Source organism: Neopelma chrysocephalum, unplaced genomic scaffold (genome assembly GCF_003984885.1).
Source record: "Neopelma chrysocephalum unplaced genomic scaffold, ASM398488v2 Primary Assembly neopelma1_252, whole genome shotgun sequence".
NCBI classification, from domain to species: domain Eukaryota; kingdom Metazoa; phylum Chordata; class Aves; order Passeriformes; family Pipridae; genus Neopelma; species Neopelma chrysocephalum.
Window position 1 is genome coordinate 1386257 of NW_020897914.1, and position 24428 is coordinate 1410684.

General features: G+C 42.2%; 2 protein-coding genes across 9 annotated transcripts in view; one reads left to right on the top strand and one right to left on the bottom strand.

Moving 5' to 3' along the window:
* MYO7B (myosin VIIB) overlaps positions 1–2917 on the bottom strand; it is a 74083-nt gene extending 71166 nt beyond the window's left edge. For all 3 annotated transcript variants that reach the window (XM_027703887.1, XM_027703886.1, XM_027703885.1), the window contains exon 1: positions 2372–2917. The gene's annotated coding sequence lies outside the window, so the exon portion shown is untranslated. The remainder of the gene's footprint in view (positions 1–2371) is intronic.
* On the top strand, positions 66–24089 carry IWS1 (IWS1, SUPT6H interacting protein). Of its 6 annotated transcripts, XM_027703899.1 has the most exons (15): positions 66–139; positions 3479–3568; positions 10730–10784; positions 14513–15185; positions 15751–15955; positions 16198–16255; positions 16566–16666; positions 17282–17432; positions 18735–18817; positions 19103–19232; positions 19919–20036; positions 20767–20878; positions 21067–21123; positions 21307–21418; positions 23680–24089. In XM_027703899.1, exons 1-15 carry the CDS (start codon positions 117–119, stop codon positions 23809–23811), a joined length of 2100 nt encoding a protein of 699 aa, XP_027559700.1. In that variant the 5' UTR covers positions 66–116; the 3' UTR covers positions 23812–24089. The 6 variants fall into 6 exon arrangements, with proteins under 6 accessions (XP_027559700.1, XP_027559705.1, XP_027559701.1 ...); XM_027703900.1 differs by lacking the exons at positions 66–139; positions 3479–3568; positions 10730–10784 and adding exons at positions 8121–8244; positions 8619–8734 and having other exon boundaries at positions 15748–15955; XM_027703902.1 differs by lacking the exons at positions 66–139; positions 3479–3568; positions 10730–10784 and adding exons at positions 8121–8244; positions 8619–8734.
* Positions 24090–24428: the final 339 nt, after the last annotated feature.

A 24428-nucleotide genomic window follows, 5' to 3' on the forward strand; every position in this document is an offset into this window, starting at 1 on the left:
ACCCATGGTCAGTGAGGACATATTGAACCATCTGCATCCCTTCTGTGTGTTCCTATTGGACAGCAAACCACTTGGGAACCACTTTACAAAATGAATGGACAGTACAGGACAAGAAAATGAGCTCTGGCACTTACTCCAGGCAAGTCCATGATCTCTTGGAACATCCCCCATGATGAAGAGAGATACCTGTTCTGATTTTATCTTGACACTCAAAACTAAATTTCTTGTTGTCTCTTAGCCTTTTGTGAAGTTATTTTATAAATAAATTATACTTTCCTAGGTTTGGGGCAGGTTCTCTGGAAAACTTGAACAAAACAAGAAAACTGTAAATTAAATTAGTTGGAAGATCCATTTTCTACCTGTGCTATACAGATAATCAACAAAATCCCAGTTTGTAGTATCATTAACATTAGTAATTAATAGGATACTTCATCAATAATTTCACTGACAGCCTTGGGATTTCTTCTATCATGTCAAAGATTTAAAATTTGATGTTTAAAATTTTTTATAACTACTTACAATCCTATGTAATATGGATACTATATATTTTAAGAGGTACCCAGATTTCATTACTCTTTTGATTGAATCATTTAAATAATTTTATTATTTGTCTTCATTTTGTGGTGGGGATATACAAATTGCTGAGGTTTAGAACTTTGCAGCTAAATTATCAGAGAAGTGTTTCAAGTCACCACTCTATTTTTGGAAATTCATGCTCTTGAAAAATGAAGATTACCGTTAAAAAACCCTCAAGGTTACGTTCAGGGTACTATTGTTTTCTCCCTCTCGTTTTACTAAATTTTAATGTTAAAACACTGCAGTGAGAAAATTAGAGCTCATTTTATCATTTCTCTAGCTGTCCACTTATTTTTACTTAAGTTATTTGGAAGAGGTGTAAATAGCTTCCATAAATCATGGTCTTATTTAAAATTGATGGGTATATAAACAACCTTTTCTTCAGACTAAACAGAAGGAGCAATTACACTCCTGCAGGTATATCCCACTGCTGTGGGTCTTCAGATTGAATATTAGGAAAGGGAGCTTTAGATTGGATATTGGGAAAAATTTCTCTACAGGAAAGGTTTCAAGCATTGGAACAGGCTGCCCAGGGCAGTAGTGGAGTCACCATCCCTGGAGGGATTCAGAAGATGTGTAGATGTGGTGCTTGGGGACATGGTTTGATGGTGCCAAGTTAACTGTTGGAATTTATCATCTTAAAGCTGTTTTCCAACCCTGACAATTCTGTGACTCTTAAGGAGGGCTATCGGGGTAGCAAAATGGAAAGCAGGAAGTGCTTGACAAGCTCCATGATCTTTGTGCCCTGTTTGTGGCTATAAAGGGCTACACTGCAGCATGGATTGAACAGGGTTTCTAAGCAAGCCCAGGGTGATTCACCACTCAATGTAAGATAACTATCAAAATCACAAAACGTATTGGGATCCCAAAGTAAAAAGTAACTAGAAACTTCAAGAGATGGCAGGCTGCTGACGTAGAAATCCAACACTAACACACATTTTAAACCAGGAATTTTAAATGTAATTTTCACACAGGCATTCCAATAACAAGAAGAGAGGTGAAATGTCACATTAATAACAAAAGCCAGAGAAACAGCGAAGTCTGTGTCCCCCAATACAACACCTGCTGTCTATACTAAGAATTGCTTTCCCCTAAGGGACTAAGGCAGCCTCCAGAGCTCATCTGCAACTAAGGCAATTCTCAATTTTGTAGCACAAAATCCACAAAAATGTAGCAATGCAACATGAATCTGTTCTTTCTGGCTCCTCGGGGGTTTTCTGTTGGTTTTGTACACTCTCTCTAGAAGGAACTTCAGTCTTTCATAATCAATTGTTCTTATGGCAAGGTCCTCATGTTCTTGTTCAGGACTCAGGAGCTGTATCTGCGTTACCAACTTCAACACTGCGATGACTTGTTGCTGTGAGCAATGCAGGGTGGTACAGAAGCATGGTCCTTGGCAAACACAGGCTAAAGATGGGCCATGGGCAGTGATTCACAACTGACAGGCACTTCTTCACCTGCACCAGAAACCAGAATACGGCAACAGAGCAGAACTGTTGCCCCTGAACAAAGAGGGAGTGGCACACGCAGACACAGAGACAGCCAGACTGTGTCCTGTCAGGGGGACAGCTGGCTCCGGAGCCAAGGATGGACAGGTGGGGAGGAGATCCCATATAGTCCCAGGATACACAGTTCCAACATTTAAAATGCTTATTTCCAATGAAGTCATAAGTGGCCACCCCCCAGCCTGGTTGCACGGCCACTTCCTGGCAACGCCTGGCTCTCTCTGCTGCTCTTCTCCCCAAAGTAATGCAGTGCCATAAACCAAAAGTAACCCCATGGGATGAGAATTTACCTCTCCAGAAGAAATCTTCACTGTGTGGCTTCTGCAGCTTAGGTCCCTCTTTTTCATACGCATTGGAGTAAGAAGGAAAAGGAAGGTGAAATTGGCACTAGTGCCATTAAGGGATCCCTCACAAAGTGCCACCTCGCAGCTGCACAAAGGAGGAAATGACTGAAGCACAGTTATTTATTACAGGACTTTGCTCCCAGCTCAGTGTACACGTCCTTTCCAAGTCAGGTGTTCCAGTAAGCACAAAGGATAATTCTTGCCTGGATGAACCTTAAACTTCAATCTCCCCGCTGTGCCTGTATCCTTTCAGATTTCTGGAAAGCACTCCAAGAAGAAAACCCTTTAGCATCTAGTCTTATGCTGCTCCAACACCACTGACTTCCCTGGGGTTCTTTCTCACCCTCTGAGATATGAAGAAAATCAGGCCCTCATCTCATCATCAAAACCTCCTCTTGGTTTTACAGAGCTCTTTTCTGCAAGAAAACACCCATCAGTCTGTGTTTGGTGTGGTCTGTGTTTCGCAGCTCAGTACCTAAAGCTCAGAGCAAAATAAACTCATGACACTTAACTGAAATTCATACATACACTGACATAAAGGGACAACACATCTTGCTTTTGTTATCTTAATTTACCTCCCAGCAAACACTGTCACCACCTTCCAGAATCTAGGTGCATATTAACTTCCTAGTTGTCCACTTCTCTCTTTCCAAAATAGGATAGTGTGGTCAAGAGCTTCCCCCCTTCTGATTGCTCCACAGGTACTCTCAGTAATCCTGTGTTCATCTTGCAAATTTGGTTAAATTCCAGTATGGGAAAGAAACAGAAGTGTAGTACATCTGTAGAAAGGCAGATACAGGGTTTCTCCAGCCAAAGCAAGAACTCAGGACTCAGGCACATTCCAACCCTAATGACAAGCCCAAACAGTGAGGATGAGATTTTTTCCATCTACCTTTATGCAGCTGTGTCACCTTCCTCCAGGGCTCTATGCAGAAGAAAGTTATGTCTGTGTGCCCATTATTAAACATGCAAATGAAAATGTGCAATAATTGTGGACGTGTGAACATGTGCTACTATAACTAATACCTTAATTCTTATTTTCTTGTTTCCTAGGTTCAGTGTGGCTGCACTGTGTGATGGGAAAGACAACAAGAAGCTCCCATGTCTTGGGGCTCCTGCTGTAGCTCCATATCCAAATCAGAGGTAAGCATTCAAGTACAGCAATAAATAGTTGGGAGTAATGTGTGTTTGTCCACTTTACATATTTGTGTTTTAATGTCAGTCTCCTTACCTGAGTTTTTATTTAAGTTTTAGAGCAGCAGTGAAAATACAGGTGCAGAAATAGAGCATAGGCCCTTCCAGGCTCAGAGACTTTCAGAGAGAGGTAGGAAGACACAAGGCAGAGAGGAAGGAGAGCTTTCTTCAAGTTTCTAACTGCGCAAATCATTCTTATCCAAAGATTTTGCCTCAAAGTAGTTGTTTATCAGTCTTATTTCTGATACAATTTTTAGAAGTCTATATGCTGTAGTGATTAACAAAATTCCAAGGGCTGATTTTATTAGGTGAAGGACAAATATTGGCAAATAAATCAAAGCACGTACCTTTATACAAGGTACATTCTAAAACCAAAGGTTTTGTATAATTAGACTGCAGGGGAAAAAGTGCCATTCGTATTCCTTCAGCAAAGGAAACATATCTGCTGAAATTCCAGATGGAGCCTGTTTGGGGGCAGAAAATCTCATTCTCAAAATAATCTACATTGTTAACCCATGTGCCCAAGGCACCATGGCTGTGCTATTTCACAGAAAAGCACAGGATTTATGTCCTAACACAGTATAGAAACTGTATGAGATGGAAACACAGGGAAATTGAGGTAAGTCTGAAAGAGAAGTATGACTCATTGTACAGCTGAAATACATATTGGAAGGGAGATTGATTTCCACAGTTCAGTCTAGACATATTCAAGGGCCAGAAAACAAAAGCTGAAGGAGTAGAGACTTGACATACCAAGGGAAAGCAGCCAAGATGCTCTGCACAGCACATGAACCTAGTGTGAGATGAGCAAGTGACTGCTAAAGGGGCTGTCAGAGAAGGCACTGTGAGTGCAAAGGGGCAGCTCAGGTTTGGGGGGTCACTGAGCTGTGTGAACAGGGAAAAACAGGAGAGGAGCTTGCCAGGAGGGAGCAGCTCAGTGTGCTGCTGAAGACAGAGTTTGGGGAGGGACTGTGCAGGGCACAGGAGTACTTGTAGTGGTAATTAAGGATAATTTGTAGCACGGTCTATGCTGATTAATTGTTGTAAACTTTCTTGTATGCAAATTGCTGAAGGTGAAGACTGTGAAGTCACAGCTTAAGTAGTAAAGCTAAAAACATTATTAAACAGCACATTAGTGAGGCCCTGGCACAGGTTGCCCAGAGAAGCTGTGGCTGCTCCATCCCTGGAAGTGTTTAAGGCCAGGTTGGAAGGGGCTTAGAGCAACCTCAGATAGTGGAAGGTGTCCCTGCTCGTGGCAGGGGGTGGAACAAGATGAACTTTAAGGTCCCTTCCCACCTAAACCATTCTGGGATTCTATGATTCTATGAGGAATAATGCACTGAGAAATGCACCAAATTAAAATTGGATAATCATTGGTGAATTTAATCCTGCTGTTGTTCAAAGCAATAGGTCTGTCCGGATAGACATGTGTTAACAAAACTACCTCTTCCTGACAGCTTCCTAATTAAGAGATTGATGTCAGGATCAAAGGGTTTAATTTGCACATGGCACTACCTTTCACATTTTCTCTCCAGCTAAATCAAAGTGGCCTTGTCATTTCTGTATCACCAAGTCCTAGATGCCAAACATCATTTTATGTTAAACTAGTTATTTCTCTGAGATTTCTGAAGGGAGGTGGATTGGATGTAACAATTTGCAATTTAAACTGTTCATTCAGCAGCCCTCCTGCCTACACTAACCTCCTTCCTTTCTCTAAGCAGATTTGTAGCTCTAAGTCACTGATGTCTGTTAACTCTGAAAGGTGCAGGGAACAAAGCAAACTAAAGAAGTAGTACATACCAGTAAAGGATTTCCAAGTGCATCCCATGGTTTCCTTGAGCATTCTGTCCCTCAGGGAAAGGCTTATTTCATTCCAGCCAGTTCACGGTGTTGCACAGGAAGACAGACTGGCAGGGCTCTGAGATCTGTGTCATTACACACCTTCACACACGCCAAGTGTGCGCTGCTTACGCTGCTTGGTAGAAGACAGGTCATTCTCCCCCACTGTGCAATCCCATTATGGTCTGACTGTCACTCCATCCTTCCTCTTGGGAAGCAGCCAGGAGGGCATTACAAGAGTATATTACAGGCTGATGTCTGCCAAGCGCTGGCTCATGAGGGACAAAGGCATGTGCACAGCAGAGTGCACAGACACGTTACCTGCAGAATGGGGGTCAGGACTGAGGCCCAGTTATTCAGCATTGCTGAGGTGAGGTTATTTCAGACACAGGTGCCCCCCCCCCGCTGTGTGGTGGATGTGGCTTGGGGTTAGAAGGTTTCTTTTCAGAAAGATGGGAATTCATAACTGTTAGGAAGGAACCTCCGTGCCTTCTTTCACTTTCACTAAATGCACAAAATCTCTATTCACTCATCAGTGCAGCCTCAGTGCTGCTGGAATTTGGGACACTGCCTTGCCATCACTGCAGAACATGACATATATTTATAAAGGACTGATTTCCAAGGCAGGCTACCATCATACTCTGATCCTGCATGGGACCTTAGTATGGGATAGATTTCTGTGTTTTCTAGGCCCCTTGGAACAATTTCTGTGTACCTTTGTACACATTATTCGACCTTTTTTTTTTGGTTAGTTTCTATTTACATTTCCCCTTGTCCATTATTTTCTGTTACACTACTCCCAAGTTATTTCCTTAGTGCTTTTTCTGCAGAGAACTTTATGTGTTGTGTTGCAAAGTTGTCATCCTGCCTTCTATTTAGTCAGTTGTATAAAGCCACTCCCTTTCTTTATGGAAGTCAGACAAGTGAAATGACTGGGCCTCCCATCACATCCTGACAACACATGTGCCTGCTCCTTCCAGAAAAGATCTAAGTGAAACCACACCATGCAAAGACCTAAAAGCAGTAAAAGTCATACAGAAGGAGGAAAAAAGGACATGATACCATCAAGAGTGTAGTCCTGAGGATCCCTGAGGGAATGGGGGCAATCTGGAAAAGACCTGTAGAGCTGTAAGCAAAGAGACATTTTATTTTAGGTATCCTGCTTTCAGGGGAAAAAGAACGTTTTCTGTGTTTTTGCTAAGAATATAGGATTGTATCCAAGAAACATCTGACTTCACTGTTGATTTCTCCTTCTCAGTGAGATGCTGTAGAAGGTGTTGAGTAATAACTCAATCCTGAGATCTCAGCTGTGTTTAACCTGGTACACTGAACTCCCTGCATTATAACTGTACTTGCTTCTGGAGTGTGTTGGTTAATAGCAGCTTAACCTCCCTGCCATCCATTCTAAGGTGCCTCTAGCACAGAAGAAATAGACTCATTTTGCCCAGAATAATCAACTTACTAAATTTTGATGTCCCTGAACAAGAGTGTAGTGTGTAGGATTATAAAAATCAGTGCCATTTAGAAATATGCCAAATGACATACCCAGCAGTTTTCTATGTCTCACATTGACCTGTACCCTCCTAGAAAATGAAGACTGAGGGGCAGGAGACCAGCACTGTACACATTTATTAGACTTCCCATTTTGAAATTACGCATCAGTGATAGCAGTCATCACCAGTAATCCCCTACTGACATATCATGGGCATGCCAAATTACTTGAGTAGTAACGCTGTTCAGAGGATGAGGGTTACTGAAACAGAACACAACAATCCCTGGAAAAGATGGGGATTGTTCTGCCCCTGTGTTTACTCCGGAAGTCACCATCACCTGGGAGCTCAGGGCAAACTTCCAGTCAATCCTGAAGGCTAAATCTGGTGGAACCACCCACACATGAACTAGATTGAACTGCAGCTTCAGCGAGGACAGTCAGACCTAAATTTGCTGGACAGCTATTCCTCCCTCTCCATGGCCGGCATGGTCCCTCTCTGGGCAGCGGTGACACGGGCACTACTGGCCCCCACTGCCCCCTCCAGAGCCCACTGGTGTGTGGGGACCTGAGCCCTGCTTCTGCCCTGCTGCCTTCTTGTGGAGATGCACGTTAATCTTGCTCACTTGGTTTGTAGGGAGCAGATAAATTTACCTATTTTTTGGATGACAAAATCTATTCTACTCTAGATGACACTGGGTCTCCCACCAATTATCACTGTGGTGATGTGCCTTGGTCTGGCAGAAGGGAGGTGTTGGGATCTCTCGTGTAGCTCAGGGCTGTGGGCTCGAGCAGCCATGAACGCTGTCAGGAGTTGGTTCGGTCCTGGAAATTCCCCCAGGAATTCACCCAAGGAAACCCCTCTACCAGGATCCCACTCGTGTCACACCGCAGCAGTGCGCTGCCCGCCGTCACGCAGGGGCTACAAACAGCCTTTTTTCCTCAAAGGCTCCATCGATTTCCCCAGCGCTTCAGTTATCAAGCTGAAATCAAACGATATTCTATGGGGAAAAAAAAGACTTTGGGTGCAGGAATGAACGGCACTCAGTTCGTTGTGCTGAAACATGACCCGGCCGGGCGGGGTCGCGTGTGGAGACGTTGCGGCCCCGGCGGGGGCTGCCCCGGGAGGTCTCGCGAGACGCGGCCGGCGGTGCGCGCGGGGCGGGGGCGGTGCTGAGCGGGGAGGCGCCATCTTGTTCCTGTGTGAGGCGGCGGGGCCGGGGCAGCGCCGAGGGCAGCGCCCGCCGCCAGCCCGGGCCCGGCATGGACACCGACTACTACGGCGGGGAGCAGTCAGGTAGGGGCGGACACCATGGACACACACTGTTACGGCGGGGAGCAGTCGGGTAGGGGCGCGGGGCCGGCACGGACACCGTGGACACACTGTTACGGCGGGGAGCGGTCAGGTAGCGGCGCGGGGCCCTGCCGGGGAGGGCGCCGGGCACAGCGGGGCCCGCGGGTCCGGGGACTTTAACAGCGCAGTGTCTGGGCAGTGTATCAGTCGCTGCTCGCCTGGTATAGATGGTTTTGTGCACTCTTTAGGGGTGTCTGAGGTGGTTTGTTCGGACCCGAGGTTGTTTCCCCTCCGCGTTAGAGCGGGAGCCTGGACGGGTCATTTAAATGCTGCGAGGTGTCATTGAGTTTTACTTTCTGTTTTTAACTTCGGGATAGACGATGGAGGAGCTACTCCAGTGCAAGACGAGCGAGACTCGGGATCTGATGTGGAAGATGAAGGAAATGAGCAGCATTCTGGATCGGAGAATGGAAGTGTAGGGCACCATTCAGAGGTACTACGGGAGCTTTATCTAGATAAAGTTTACTATTCCCTCAGTTCTCTTTTGTTGTTGTTTAAAGAGGCATTCTCTCTTAACCCAGACATTCATGTTTTATTCAGTTCTTAAGGGTCCCATCTGGCAAAACTTTACCTCCAGAAAAAAAGTTGGATAATCTCTTAACCAGTATATAGGATAGGAGCTTTTTTCATTTTTCTTCTTAATTGTTTTAATAGCATGCACTGTTTTGAACTTGAATAAGTTTAATATTGTTATACTCAATTGCACGAAGATAACATTTTTAGGTTTGAAATTCTAAGCCACGGATTATGAGAAATTGGAAGTTGTACCTGAAAATCCACACAGTAATGTAAAACCACACGTTTTGGAGACGTAGATTTCCTTGCCAGAGTGTGAATGCTCTTCCAGCTTCCATCTCAGGTGGGGTCACTGACTCTCAGGTCTGTTTTGTGCTGGTTTTGTCCTTGTCATTCCCAAGAGAGCAGGTTAAAGGTGCATGTGGAGCAGGTTAAATGGGACCTAATCTTCCACTTGAAGAAGCATTTGCTCTGGAGAGCCTTTGGTCCAGAGTTGTGACAGAGGGAGAGTCACTTCATTTGTGGATTGACTGTTTTGGTTGAGAAGAGATTCTGATAAAAGTGAAGGTTACCTTTAGATTTCTAAGACAGTTTGATAGTTAAGGTTAATTTTAAAGAATTTTTTGTGACTCACAATAGAGCTACATCAAGTCTTAGTAGGAAGAAATGTGAACTCATGTCTTCCACCAAAAAAGTTAGGGAGAACTTTTTGATACTCACAAAGCCTGTAATCAAAGTTCATTGTGTTCTGCCTATTTTGTTGCATTTTATGTAAAGATTAGGATTTACTCTGACCAGGTTTTCAGTGTTATACATTTTAAAAGTTCCTTAAAATGTGACATAGGCTGATGTGTCAGAAGGCTTGATTCCACTGCGGTATAACTTGCAATCCTTTTCTTTTCCTCCTGGCCTTTATTGAATTCATACTTCCCTCTGAGTTAGAAAGTAGACCAAGATTTTGTATTTGTATTAAATGAAAGTTCTTTCCATGTATTTGAACTTGAGTGTAAACCACATTTGGAGTTTAGTTCTTTTTAAAAAGTGTTGATATTTACAATGGAAGAACAGATTTGGTGCGAGGCAGCATCTCCCACTGTGGGAGAATGGGAGAAGTAACTGTCTGTCAGAGGGCTTTAGTACTTCTGTTTTAATGAAAATTAATGACTGCATGGAGAGTCATGGTGCTGCTACAATAATATTAAACTTTTTCTACTGTGTACAAAAGCTTGATCATTGGTTCTTGCTTTTCTATGCTCATCTGGGATTTAAATTTTATTTACTGTGGCAAAGTAACTTGCAATCTCTCCAAAAGAAGAGATAGTTGACTATTGTTTAAATCTGCAATGTGTTTCTGTCAGATTTAAGTAACTGGAAAGTACCTGTTGTTGGCAACTGATTCTCTTCATGTACTGCCTTATTTTAAGGGCTCTGTTCTGTGCTGGCTGTTGAGTGTTCCTCAGAAATACTTTAGAAAGTCCATCTTAAAAAAAAAAATCCAAGTTAAACCAGGTTTCTGTCCAATAGAAATGTGAAGCCTTAATGCTTTCAAACCTTAATGCTTTATTTGCTTCACTTCAAATCAACCATTGGAATGTTTTGTTTTGTTATGAAGTCTTAATTCTTGGCTTTCCCTCCACGGATGGAGTTCATTTTGCACTCCAAAGGCAATAATGTGGAGCAGCTCTCTCTGAAAGGAGTAGCTTTCAGTCATCTATCATATTATTTACCCTAAATATTCTTTCATCCTCTTATTCTCATCATGTTTAGGAGTATGTGGGAGGAATGACACTCAAAGGTAATAAAACCTTTGAGACAGCCTAATCAGTTAAGTTTATTTAATTACTATTTCGTCTCTAATTTAGAACTCAGATGTAAAGAACTGAAGTTTTAAAATTTCAAACTTTTCTTTCAGGTTCTTAACTTTAAAGAAAAGGGGAATCCTGAGGAATTACTTATGTAGGTCTCAGGTATGTGGGTTTTTCTTTTCCACAATTCTTTTCTGGCTTTCCTTCCCCCAATCCTACTTTATCTATAAATGTTCTTCTTGATGTCCTTACTGATTCTGCTTTAGGCAACTAGAATTAGATAACACATAGTTTTAGTACAGTAACGAATCTGAAATCATGTTTACAGTGTTTGTACAAGTCAGGCTTATATGGAAATCTGTAATGACTTAACTCTTACACTTTCACCAAGTCACTGCTGTTTCAGGGATTGAGTTCTGGTTTCACTGTGACTGTTAACAAACACACACAAATATCTGACACTTCTGAAAAAGGAGGAACTTGCTGATCTGCCTATGATGGTTATCTCTGTCTTAGTTTAACACTTGTCATTCATGAGATTGTAGTGGATGGGTCAATTTTGTTGAACTTACCAAATTATCAAAGAAGTACCTCTTAAAAGTGTCTGCATGTTTCTCCAATAAACTACCTGCTAACTGAAATTGTTTTATTTAGAAGGATAACACTGTAAATTTGATTTTTGATGTATTCCTTATTTTATACTGTACTAAAGCCTCATGTTACAGAATTCTTTCAGTTAAAAAAACAAAACTAAGGACATCTCAATTAAAATGTTTATAGATAAAGAGGAGGAAGAAAAGAAAGTAAAGGAATTAGAGAAAAATGCAGTAGCGGTTACCTGAGACCTACTTGATTTTTGTGGATGTCTAATCTTTTAATTATTTGGAAAAGGAAAACTAGAAAACTCAAATTACGTACTTGATTTCTTTGAAAACACTTTTTTAGAGACGACCTAGTAAATTAAAAAAGGGGAGGGGAAGCCTATCAAACATATCCAGTAGCATTTAGTCATTTTACTGTGAAGATGCATGCACTTTTGATATCAGCTATATTCCAAAACATTCCGAGTCATGAATTGTGTGCAGAAGCCCTTTGCGCTGCCGGCTGTGGGCAGGGCCTGGCTGTGCTGGGGCTCAGCTCTGGTGCAGAAGGTGCTCAGCTGTGTTGGTGCTGGGTCTGAGGCAGTGTGACATCTCTGCTGAGCTCACTGATAGAGGCTGAGCTGCTGGGGGTGCCCATGTGCCCAGTGAGTGCAGGGACACCCAGGGTACCTCAGCTGTGGCTGTGCTGGTGCAGCACATGGAGCTGCTGGAACCGCTGGGCTTCTGTGTAATCCCAGTGTGAGCTGGTCAGCTGTGGGGCTGCTCTCCCTCCCCAAACATCATCCTTCTCACCAGTGATTGTCAGTTTGCAGTAACAAGATTAGAAGTTCACTGTCTTGTCAAGTGCTTCTGTAATAATGCTCTATGATTACAATGTCTTCTTACCAAGTCTTTGTGATTTAGTAATTTATTCTGAACAGGTGGTTATATAACCTGCAGCCACACTTCTGACCTTAGAAATATCAGGAATCTTTACGGATTCTAGTTGCTTTTAGTTTTGTTTAGTTTTTCACAAAGGATCTCTAAACTGGCAGTCAGGAAGGTGATGAGCCTAATAGCTTTAACAGGGGTATTTGAATTAATTTCCTGGGGTTTGTTTAGCAAAATGTCATATTACTGCTGACATAATTATCAGTACTATTCAGCAGTCACCATCTGACATTGAGAGAAGACAGACAAACCCACCAAAATTAAATGGCAGAAAAACAAGGATTAAAGAATTTTTGTTACTATAGACATCAATTTCAGTGTAGATCTCTGCATTTCAGTACTTCTTAGTGACCTTATCTGTAACCTTATCTGTAACTGCTGTGAAATCTTGAGTTTCCTGTTCTGTTCCCAGCTGCAATTTTCTTTAATCTCAAGTAACAGTCAGGGAAAATCTGTCACATGTACCTGTGATTGGTTTATGTGGGAGATACTAAGCAGGAGAGGGCAATCAAAGTGATTTTTTGGTAAGGGAATAAAAGTAATAAATAAAATTCTGTAACAAGCTGAGAGTTGAGTGTGTATGGTCATCCTCAGTTCTGTAACTTCTTAGTCTTCCTATTTAATTATTTAAAATTCCAAATTCAGGTTTTAACAGAACCATGTTTCCTTTCTGTGAGGAGGAAGGAGAAGTGCTGGATAATACCAGCAGGATTCAAAAGATGCATCGCTGTAGAAACAGGAACAAGCAGCAAGAGAAACAATTCAGATTGTCACAGCAGGTGTTTGTAGTTAGCATTAAGTAAAATAAGTGGAAATAGTGAAGTTATATTTGAAGTGCATGTTTTAAAATTGCATAGTCCTGGAGTTTTTTCATTGTGCAGTAACTTTCTGTCAGTCATTTTGCAGTAATTCGGAAGATCTTTATCAAGTGCTACCCAAGGGAATAAATGCATAAGGTCCAAAGTCTTAAAAAGCAGTGCTGTTTGCCACTTAGAATAGTACTGGAGGGAGTAGTTCCTAAAAGCAATTAAAATTAGTTTTATTTAAAATTCCTTCTGAATCATGCATTTTAAAGATTAGTAGTGCTGTTTGTTTTAGGATAGCTACACCTGCATTATTTTGTATGGCTCTGAATGTGAGAGTTGAATAACTATAGAAAATAAAAGTAGACAGAAAGTCTGTTTCCAAGGAAATTAAATTACAGACAAAAAAGATTTGGAAACAACAGGACATACGGGTCTTAAACAGGACAATAAAAACTCAGTTTTCTCCAAGTGGAAGGAGTTCATAGCTGGGACAAAATCAGCCCTGAGGAGTTGAGTTGGGTGTGCAGAAGAGAAGTTCCTAGTACAATATTGTTGTTTTCAGCTGAAAACAGGATTATGGTGACAGTGGCTGTAGAGGTGTGCTGGGTTAATGGATTGGGTGTGCAAGAGCCTAATTCGTGTTCTCAGGGAAATGCAAGGGAGATTTTTTCCCAAGGTGTTGTAGGAAAGATAAAAGACAACATTCTCCGTAGTTAGACTTGACAAGCTAGCTTGTGAAAGGTTCTTCCAAAAGTGGAGCATGTGGCTCAGTATTTTTTGCTGTGTAGAAAGGACAAAGGATTGTGTTTCAGTTCTCAAGTTCTCAGATGGGTGTCTTTGTGCGTGGTTTGTCTCCAGTGTGTGGATAAGGATGGGAGCTGTCAGCTTAACGGAGACAAGTGTCAAATCTGTTCTTACATTCTTACACATTGAAACACAAAACTTGCTAACAGTAATACTCTGAAAGGTCTGACTAAAACTTTATTCCTGTTTTTTGGTAGGCTTTTGGTCATGACTTGTTCCTAAATAGGTTTCCTGGGCAAAGAAGGAACAGGCAGTAGCTCTCTTGAGCTTCACTTGAAGCATAATGCACGTGCAGCTTCAGTGAAATGTATTTCATACAGAAAATAACTGCTTGAGGTCTTAAAGAAAATAAAATGACAAATGCAAGGTACTGTTTCTTGCTTTGTTACTGAGGATCTGAACTAAACGATTTTGAAGGCCTGACCTTTTAAAATAAAGGTACTAAGCCTGTACCCTTGCGGAACTGCACCCTCTTGAACATGTTTATTTAAATGGTTTTTCAATTCTGGTACCATTTCCAAAACATGATTGAGCTGCAGGGTAGACAAACTTCCATTGATCTCTTAATGTTTTTCTTGACCTGAAGTATTTGATAGTATTTGATACAAATTGTCTAATTATTTCTGTGTAGAAAGTATTTCAGTTTGCAGTATCTTGGAGGAAGGACGAGCAAAAATTCAGAACATCTTTTTCTTTACTTGTTAAGGGTTTTTTTGCTTAGTTGCCTGAGATTATTTTTCTGTTTCAGAATGAACACAGCGATGGAGAAGATGATGGGCAAGTGGGAGAGCCTCATATGACAGACTCTGAAAATGAAGATATCCCAAGGCAAAAGGACAGTGATTCAGATAATGAGGAGCCTCCAAATCACAATGTGAGTGATTCAGACAATGAAGCAGCTCATGGAGGGAAAGACAGTGATTCTGATGCTGAGGAGCATCCAAACCGGCCTTTAAGTGACTCTGAAAACGAGGAGGCCTTAAATCATCGAGCGAGTGACTCTGATAATGGAGAACCTCCCAGGGACCCCAGCAGTGATTTTGAAAACGAGGAGTCCCACAAGCAGCCGGGCAGCGACTCGGAGAGCGAGGAGCTCCAGAAGCAGCCGGGCAGCGACTCGGAGAGCGAGGAGCTCCGCAAGCGGCCGGGCAGCGACTCGGAGAGCGAGGATGTCACCAGGCACAAACAGATTGAGTCTGAGGAGAGCGACGGGGAGGACAGGAAGGAGGAGGTGCAGAATGACTCTCATCATTCAGATAATGAACACGTAAGGGAAGGATTTCAGGGCTCTGACAGTGAAGATGAAGCTCCTAAGAGACGTAAAATATCGGACAGTGATGAAGATGAGAAAGAGGAGGAGAAGACAGTGAAGAGGAAAACAGCCATACTTTCTGACAGTGAGGATGAGAGCGAGAAAACACGTAAGGAACTATACCTTGAAAATGTGCTGTGACAGGCAGTGATGTGAAAGTAAATTCATTGTGTTCATGTGAATAAAGCATCTAAGTGAGAAACCCTAAATCAGGTTTGGTTTTAGAGAAAAATTTTGTAGAGGCTGTTAGTCTAACTGCTTTGCTGTGTGAATATCTATCTAATACTTTTGAATAATAAGTAGGTGTAACAGAAGAGAAGACAGTAGTGGTCTTGCTTTATACTGGCATCGGTTCTCATGATAGTTTGTTATTTCTCTACTTTGTTGTTCTCTCTCTAGTCTTTTTTTCCTGTGAGTTTTTTCTTATTTTCATGTACTGAGGGTGAGAGTCAGATTTGAAATTAAAATTTTTTATGGATAGGTGTGGATAGATCTTTTATGGATAGATAAATAAATCCAGTTGCTGATTTAATTAAACAGAGTTTAGGATTGATATGCTTTTAAGAAATGACAATGATTTTGTGTAGGAAGACTAGTCAGGGAATACTTTTTTGAGAGTACCAGTTGTAACCTCTGTTACTGGGACATGTAGTAATGCTCTTCTCTGCTGGCAGCTGCAAAAAAGGTACGAATCCTTTCTGATGTCGAAGAATCAGACAGTGATGCTGCTTCGGAGAAGTCTGACAAAAGGAAGAAAAACATTGTATCAGATAGTGAGGAGGAAGAAGAAGAAGAAGAAGAAAGAAAAGAGAATGCTGGGAAGAAGAAAGAAGAGAAAGATCTGTTTGGCAGTGACAGCGAATCTGGAAATGAACAAGAGTAAGTGCTTCTGGGATTATGAATTCTTTCAGGGTGGCAGGTAGTGAGAGTGGTGTTGAATGGAGAATGGATGAATCTCAACCAGGGAATGACTGTCCACCTTCATTGGTGGTGTGAAGAGGAAGGTCAGTAGTAGGAGGCAGAACGAAAAGGGGTCTCCACACCATCACTGGAGATTTTGCAGAAAAGGCACATCTCACTGTTGCCATCCAAATAGCTAAATGTTGCTGTTTCCTTCACAGGAACCTGATTGCAGATATATTTGGAGAATCTGGTGATGAGGAAGAGGAGGAATTTACAGTAAGTGTTATTGTGGATGTCTCCTATTCACTTACTAGATCTGATCTTGAGGGGGGAATGCTTATGCTGTGCAAGATCAGCTTTGTATCTGCCAGACTCACTGGGGTAGTCTTGGGGTTAAATAATATTTACAGCTCTTCTGTTGGGAGAGATGTTGGTATGACAGTCACAGGTGGAATTAGAAAGACTTTGCTCTTCTTTCTAGATCCTCTGCAGACTTGCCTGAAGCTTTTCGAGTGTCAGTGTCAGGTGGCTGAGGAGATGCTCAATCTTAATCCATACACTGATTTGCACTGTCTTTACCCATCAGGGTTTTAACCAGGAGGATTTGGAGGAAGAGAAAGGTGATGGAGACATGAAGGAGACAGCAGATGAATCAGACTCTGATGATAACATCAAAAGAGGGAAGCAGTAAGTCACTGTGTTACATACTCATTTGTTAATGCGAGATTTTGGTGAAAGGGCTCCCCCAAAGACTGGCTGGAATTCTTAGCTTAGAAAGGTCTGGGGCTGTATTTCTGCAGTGTTCTCATGAACTAGGACAAGGTCCTGTCCCAGCTTGTGCAGTTTGGTCAGTGGCAGTCCAGAGCAGATTACTTGTCCTGCTGCTTTGGAGACAGGATTTCATAGCTCACATCAAAACCTCAGTGAAATCAAACAAGCATTAGCAGTTCAGCGTTGGGGTCACAGGCGTGTTTTCTCTGCTGGTGCAAGACTTGCCATCAGCATGTTCTCAGTTTCCTTTCTGGCTGCTCCAGTAGCATCAGAGCAGTGTATGGCAGGTATAGGAAAGCTGAATGTTTGTCAGCTGCAGTGCCAGCTTGAGGACATTTTGAACCCTGAATATTATATGTGTGCACGTGTTGGCTGCTGCAGCAAGGTCCAAGGGCATGTTGGAGCCATTGGAGCCCTTTGCTAATTTTCCATTTTGCACACTGAGGATAACTAATTATCTCACAGGGACCTTGAGACATAGTGTTTGTACACGATGGAAATACAAAATTATCCAACTCTCTCATATTTCAGCATGGACTTCATGTCAGATTTTGACATGATGCTCCAGCGGAAGAAAAGTATGAGCGGCAAGCGCCGGCGGAACCGCGATGGGGGAACGTTCATCAGTGACGCGGATGACGTGGTCAGTGCCATGATTGTCAAGATGAATGAAGCTGCTGAGGTGAGTTTTCCAGGCTCCAAAGGCACCTTAAAATTCAGCTCCATTCCAAGGGAAAATCTTGTGATCAGTAAGATACAAAAATCTGGCTTGTATTTAGGAGGAGTGATCTGTACACATGGGAAAGCTTTCAGTATCTATGTAACTGTTTAAGTGTTATTTTACTATTCTGAATTAAAACATTTATTCTGTTGAAATTTCGAGAGAATACTAATTTTAAAAATTAAAATCAATTAATTTGGTCAACTTTGCTCAGCTGAGATCAGCTGTTCTATAAAAAGGGATATATACTTGCTCTGTAAACTATATACAAGTGTATCAAACACTGAGAAAGGGACTGTGCATTTATTTCATTATATGATTACTGGTATATGTTGTACTTTGGTTATTTTTTCCTGAGAAGGACCCTTTTCTAAACTGAGTGACAGTGCTGTGGTAAATGACAGAGCAACAGAATCATGGGAAGTTCTGCCTTGGCAGCCTGCCTTTTTCAAGGAGAAATGTTTAATATGTTACTGTGCAAGGTTTATTGGGGTCTCGCCTTCTCTCAGGTGTTTTCTGTTATTTTGTTGAGAAGCAATCAAATGAACAAACAGCACGGTGAAACACGTTAAAATCAATTTGGGGGGATATAAGAACTTGAGAAAGAGGAAGTTCAAAAACAGCAATAACAAAAACATCTTCCTGAGAACAAGATTAGAAGGATAATGAGTTCAGGGGCACAGGGAGAGTGAGAAAGCATTGTGGGAGATAACTGAGGCTTCTTTGGTCTTGGCAAGAAAGTCTTTCTTTAGACAAGATGACAGCCAGATGTTTCAAATGAGGTGGTAAAGTTTGAAATACTGGAGCATGAAGAGGGGAAGAGATGCATTAGAAGAATCTCCTCCCTTGCAATAAAAAAACCATTGTGCAGAACGAGCCTTCAGTGGATTAAGATGAGCAGAAAGGAATTACCCCAGCAATCTGTTGATTGCAGTGGATGTTCCAGCTATGGGAGCCAAGCACTGAACAGATAGTGACAGTAATGCCTTGGATGAAAGTAATTTTGAAACCCACAGCTGAAGTGAATATATGTGTTCTCCCTTCCCGTTGTTCTGTTTTTCAGGTGAGGTTTTACTAACAAAGTGTTGAGGTTATCTGTGCATAGCATGGAGAACTCTGCAGACCTCCAGTTATTGCAGTCACTTGAAGTCATGAAGTGGGAAAAAAAATGTAAATTTAGGGGGACACTCCTAATGTGATGCTTTTCAGGAAAATGTTGACTAAAGTGTGGTTAACTTGTGCTGATTCTTCAACTCCCTACAGGAGGATCGACAGCTGAATACACAAAAGAAACCAGCACTAAAGAAATTAACTTTGCTACCAACTGTAGTTATGCATCTTAAAAAGTGAGTTGTTATTTTTCTAGTTAATTATAACCTTGGGGAATATTCAGAATCTGTTAGATTTCACGGGGTGACACTGCAGCTCTACAGAATATGCAGTAAAGCAGTTTTTTTCTTCCAAGTAAATGTTGGAGCTAGGTGACCTCAAAAACCTAAACTTACATGTGATTTTGCCTGTTAATTTAACATGAAACAAACTGAAATGCACTATTGTGCTTAAGGAACACATCTACATCTTAAGATTTTGTTATATTACATGACTCTGGGGCTTCTCTTTAAACTTTCTAGGCAGGACCTCAAAGAAACTTTCATCGATAGTGGTGTTATGTCTGCCATCAAAGAGTGGCTTTCTCCTCTTCCAGACCGAAGTCTGCCAGCACTAAAGATACGGGAGGAGCTTCTGAAGATCCTGCAGGAGGTTTGGAACTGACTTTTAACATTCAATTCATGGCTTCTCCATGGTTTTATAGTCACGTGCTTTAGGGAGATGTTTGGTGATAAATGAACTGCGGCTGCTACCAGTGAGCTGTGCAGTGAAACACACAGGGAAGCAAACTGCAGAACAGATATGTTTGTATAAAAGAATTTAGATGATTTAGCCCTGCCTGCCTGTTTCAGGTTTATATACAAAATTTAGTGAAGAGTCATTTGCTGCATTTCCCTGAAGTTTTTTCTCTCGTGGTCCCTTCCTTTTCCAGCCTGTTAAAGTGTGCAGTGCCAGGAAGGCCTGTCACACTCAGTGTAGGCTGTCAGTGTCTGTAGCTAAGCTGGTTGCCTGAGTGCTTTTGCCTCCTAACTTGTTATTTTTATGGAGTGAATGCTTTGAAGGGAGTAACTCAGTTTTGGGGTAGTGTAAGCTAAAGAGCATTTGGAGTAAAAAAGTTCTGGAAACCTACTTCATTTTGTGTATGAACCCAAGAATTATAAGGCAAATTTCTAGTTTTTGGTGTTTGACAGTTTAAACCATTTCTAGTGGGACAATGAAAAAGATTAATTTTTCGAGCTTATTGTGAAGGTGAGTTTTGGTCTTTTTGTGAAGTTCAGTGATGCCAATAATGTTCAGACATAATTTCTTGCTATTTTCTGACTTTTCCTACCCTGCAGCTGCCCAGTGTGAGCCAAGAGACCCTGAAGCACAGTGGGATTGGACGGGCTGTGATGTATCTCTACAAACACCCCAAAGAGTCGAGGCCAAACAAGGACATGGCAGGGAAGCTGATCAGTATGTAGACCTGTCTTCACTTTGTGTTGCTGAGATTCCACTGAGAATGAAATCTCTGCATCAATCTCTAGTGCACACTTTTTGCTGTTGTCTGTAATGGAATTAATTCTGCCATGTAGGAACCTCATTGACCTGTTCCATCACTTTGTAGAGCTCTTAACAAACACTGTTACATGAAATAAACAGGACAAGGTGCATGCAGAAGTTCGTTCTTGTCCTAAGTCAGATGGCATTTATTTGCCCCAGTCCTCTCTTGGTTTGCTGTCCAGACCCTCATGTATGTGCTGCAAAGGCAAGACTGTTTATTCCATGGACTTCAGAGAGGACTTGGCTGACTGAGAGTTTACTACTCAACCAGCTGTACTCCATATGGAGTGCATTCCACCTGGAGTGGCTGCAGACTGAGGATGAACTTATGTTCTTTAGGAACTCTTCTGCATATTTCTAAAATAGCATCTTGGTGTGCAGGAGCTCCTGACACTGAGTATTCTGAGAGCTCAGAGGGATTCCGGAAGAACAGGCAACAGCAAGACTTCAGGGATGAAAGCTCTTGCTTACTGTCCCCAAGGCTGGATTTCCATGAAGTATTAAGGGCTCAAATCATTTGTTTGGTTGAAAGGAAGCACAAATACTTGCCGTAAACTTTAAAAGCTGTACTTGGATCACCAGAATGGTTTGAGAGAAACTTCAGAGACCTGGCCGTTGTGTTAACCAGTTATTTTTTTAATAGATGAATGGTCTCGACCCATCTTTGGCCTTACCTCAAACTACAAAGGCATGACCAGAGAAGAGAGGGAACAGAGAGATTTGGAACAGATGCCTCATCGAAGGAAATTGAGCAGGTAGGAGTAGCAGGTAGAAACATGAAATCCTTCTTTCTAAGACTCCATCAAGAAAAATGTTGTGTAAATATTAAGGAAGCAGAAGCATAATAAGTTATGACCTCTCTTTCCTTTTACCACACTTTGTTTTTTAAAATTTCTGCCTTTCTCTGTGTATAGATGCCTAAAAACACTTGTTTTTCTTGCAGCTCTGGTGGGCAGACTCCCCGCAGAGACCTGGAGAAAGTGTTAACTGGAGAGGAAAAGTAGGTTGGGATTTTTAAAAAAAAAATTAATTTAAGTATTTTGGTGGTACTATCAATATGGAAATTGTGTAGAGGTTTTAGAGGCAGTGGTATGCAGTGTGTTTCAGAGGAGAACACACTACATTGCTGTACTTCTTTCTGGATAAGATTTGTCCATAACAGTCACATCCTTTTTTCCTGCAGGGCTCTCAGGCCTGGGGATCCCGGGTTCTGTGCCCGTGCGAGGGTGCCCATGCCCTCCAACAAGGACTACGTGGTCAGGCCAAAGTGGAACGTGGAGATGGAGTCCTCCAGGGTAAGCGCTGGCATCCTCCTGGTGACTGTCCTAAGCCTGGGGATCTGTCACTGTATTGCCATGCACAGTAGGGTAGTTCTTTTAAGGGGCTCTTCTAATGGGAGTAGACAGTAAGTTCTCTGTCGAGTGGGCTGTTCTAAGCTCATCAAATGCTTTCACTCAGGTTTCATTGCTTCTCTGACAAGAGATTTTTGAGATAACTGTTCCAGAGTTTCTCTCTTGGCTGAGAATCTGATCACAGGCCTCTTGCTTTAGAGCATTCTGACCTAAACCTGCAGTTCAATACCTCTGTCACTGCACTGATATTTTTATACTTCTCCCCAGAACATTATCATGTTCTGATAATATTCCAGTTTGGGAAACCTTCGAGGTTTTGGTAAACTTGAATAGCTTCAGTGGAGGCCTTTGTGTTGCTTTCTGTGGTTCATCCATCTACCTTGTACAGTTTCAGTTAAAAGGGGTGTACGTGGTAGAGTATGTGTAAATGGAAGAAGTAACAATTGCTGTGCTTGCTGCTGTTCTCTCTCCTTCTGTGCATTAATTGAGATGTTGTTTCTAGCCCGGGACTATTAAGAGAGGTATTAGTCGCTTGGAAAAGCACAAGAGACGGTTTGCTGAACAGAAACGACTCAGCAAAGTGCATCGGGCCATCAAGTTCAGCATTGAAGGCAACAGGATGCCCCTGTAGCCATGGCACTGCCTTCCCAAGTTGGAGAGGTATCCCTCGAGGGAGGTGTGAACAGTGCATGTGCTTCAGCTGTTGGCAGTTTGCACATGCAGGACAGCAGTGTGTACACCCTCACCTAAACCTGGAAAACTCTCCTTGTATTCTCTCGTGTCTGTACTGTGACCTACAAGGCAACTTGTACAGGAGAAAACAGGCTGTAGCACATAACACCTGCCATGGCACCTGCCTGCACAGCGTCAGGGTACCCCAGTGGCAGGTGTCCAGTGAACATACCTGTGCTCAGTACCAGCTTTGCACCACCTGTGGCTTTAAGTGCTGTTCTGACACAACTGGGTTTTCCAGGTTTACCTGAACCAACACATGGGAATTCTTAGCCCTTGGTACAGAACCTCGTGTCACTGCACACTAACATCTGTGGCTGATCTTTGAGGGGGGCACAGGGAGGTGTTTTTCACACCTCTTTCAAGGAAGTAGAGTGATGTGATAGTGTGAAGAGACCTTAGGAGTGGTTGATGGGAGGCAGAGAATGAGACCGGGGGAGAAGAAACACCCCACTGTGAGTGTGGGGTGGGAGAACATGCATCAGTGTGGGAATTGTTGTGACAATTCCTGGTCTGCATTTCAGTGCTGTGAGCAGGGCTGCCACAAGCCAACAGTGACAGGAAGAGATGAGCACAAGTGATAGATAACTGTTGAGTTTAAGCTTCATATTTATTTGTTTTAAAAAAATATTTTCTTAAAAATCACTGTGAAACTTCAGCTATAATTTCAATGAGTAGTGAACAGTTTTATGAATAAAGTTTATTTAAAATCAGTGTGTCAGGGGCACCTTCCTCAGCAATGGGAACAAGTTTCTAATGGATGTGTTTTGTCAGATACTATGTAGCATGTTTTGGATATCTCTGTTTCTCCTAAACTTAAAGGTGTGGCATTTCCACTGTTTATTGTTTCTGTTGTCTAGTTAGGGGAAATTGCCTTCTAGGAAATATGGGCTATGGCTTGGAAGGTCCTTGCTGTTTGTCTTCAGTGATGTTTTGTTACAGCATCACTGTATTTAATCTGGGCAGAATAACTGCTGCACTGCCTGCTTTTCACTTGCAGTTCAAATGCAGAGGTGAGATGCAATAACTTCTAAGAGCTTGTATGGTCAGTTTAGCATTTCTCTGGCTTCTCCCTACACACTTTTCCCAATAATCTCATGCTTTATAAGGACTAATCCATGACCTTTAAAATAAATGGCAGTTTGGAAATGCTGTGTCGGCCTCAGTCACAGCGTATCCATGTCTGAACTCCCCCAGGAAGCCCTCCTGGGTGACACTGGTGCACTGTGGTTCTGACACACCTCCAGCCAGTAGAGAGAAAACTTGCAAACTGTACCCAGCAAACAGGGTGATGGCTGAGTGCCTCTGCCTGCACACGGGCCATGCAGATCCTGGGGGAAGCACTTCCCCACTCTGGGGGAAGAACAGACCCAGCAGCCAGACCCAGGTGTGACCTCGCATGCGCCGCTTGCCTTGGACCTCTGGGACGTCTGCTTTTTTTTCAGTGGTAATTATTAGTTTTATTTTTTAAGTTCCAGGGGACCTCTAAGAAAGGGGTGAGTCGACTGGACAAACAGATGCGGAAATTCACAGATATCAGGAAAAAAAGCAGATCGGCCCATGCAGTGAAAATCAGCATTGAGGGTAATAAGATGCCATTGTGACCCTTCACAGAATACCCCATGAGCTCTGCTGTAAGACAGTGCACCCACAGACTCTTTGGAGACCTTTAAATATTTTTTACAACTTGTTTGGGGTTTTTTTAAGTGAATCTTTGAATTGTTGGTTCAGGTTCTGGTAGAAGATGTTGTCTGAGGACTGTGAATATGAAGACTTCTTTCTCCTGATTGTATTTAAACTGGCCCTATCATGTCCTTTGTACAGATCATGTATTTGTTGTATTGCAACACTTCAGACAATAAAACATCTTCTGTTTTTTTGGGCTGCTTGTTGATTACTCAGGGGAAGGTATGCACAGACCACCTTGGATGTGGAAAAGCTGTGAATGGTTAATTTTCTATTCAGAGTTGTCCAGTTCCTCTTTATTCAGTGATTTATTAATCAGTTATTATGTCTTTGGAGATCTACATGTATTGCTTTTGATGAGAAATATTGACCATTTTCCACACAAAGGATTTTATTTTTCATGAAGACTGATGGAAAGCCCAGCAGCCCAACCACTAAAAATTCCAGCAGTTTCCAGCTAAAATGTTTCTGTAGCTCTAGTGACTTTGCAAAAGGTTTGTTTTACCAGGGGGAAGGAGAAGGTTCCTTTCTCTGT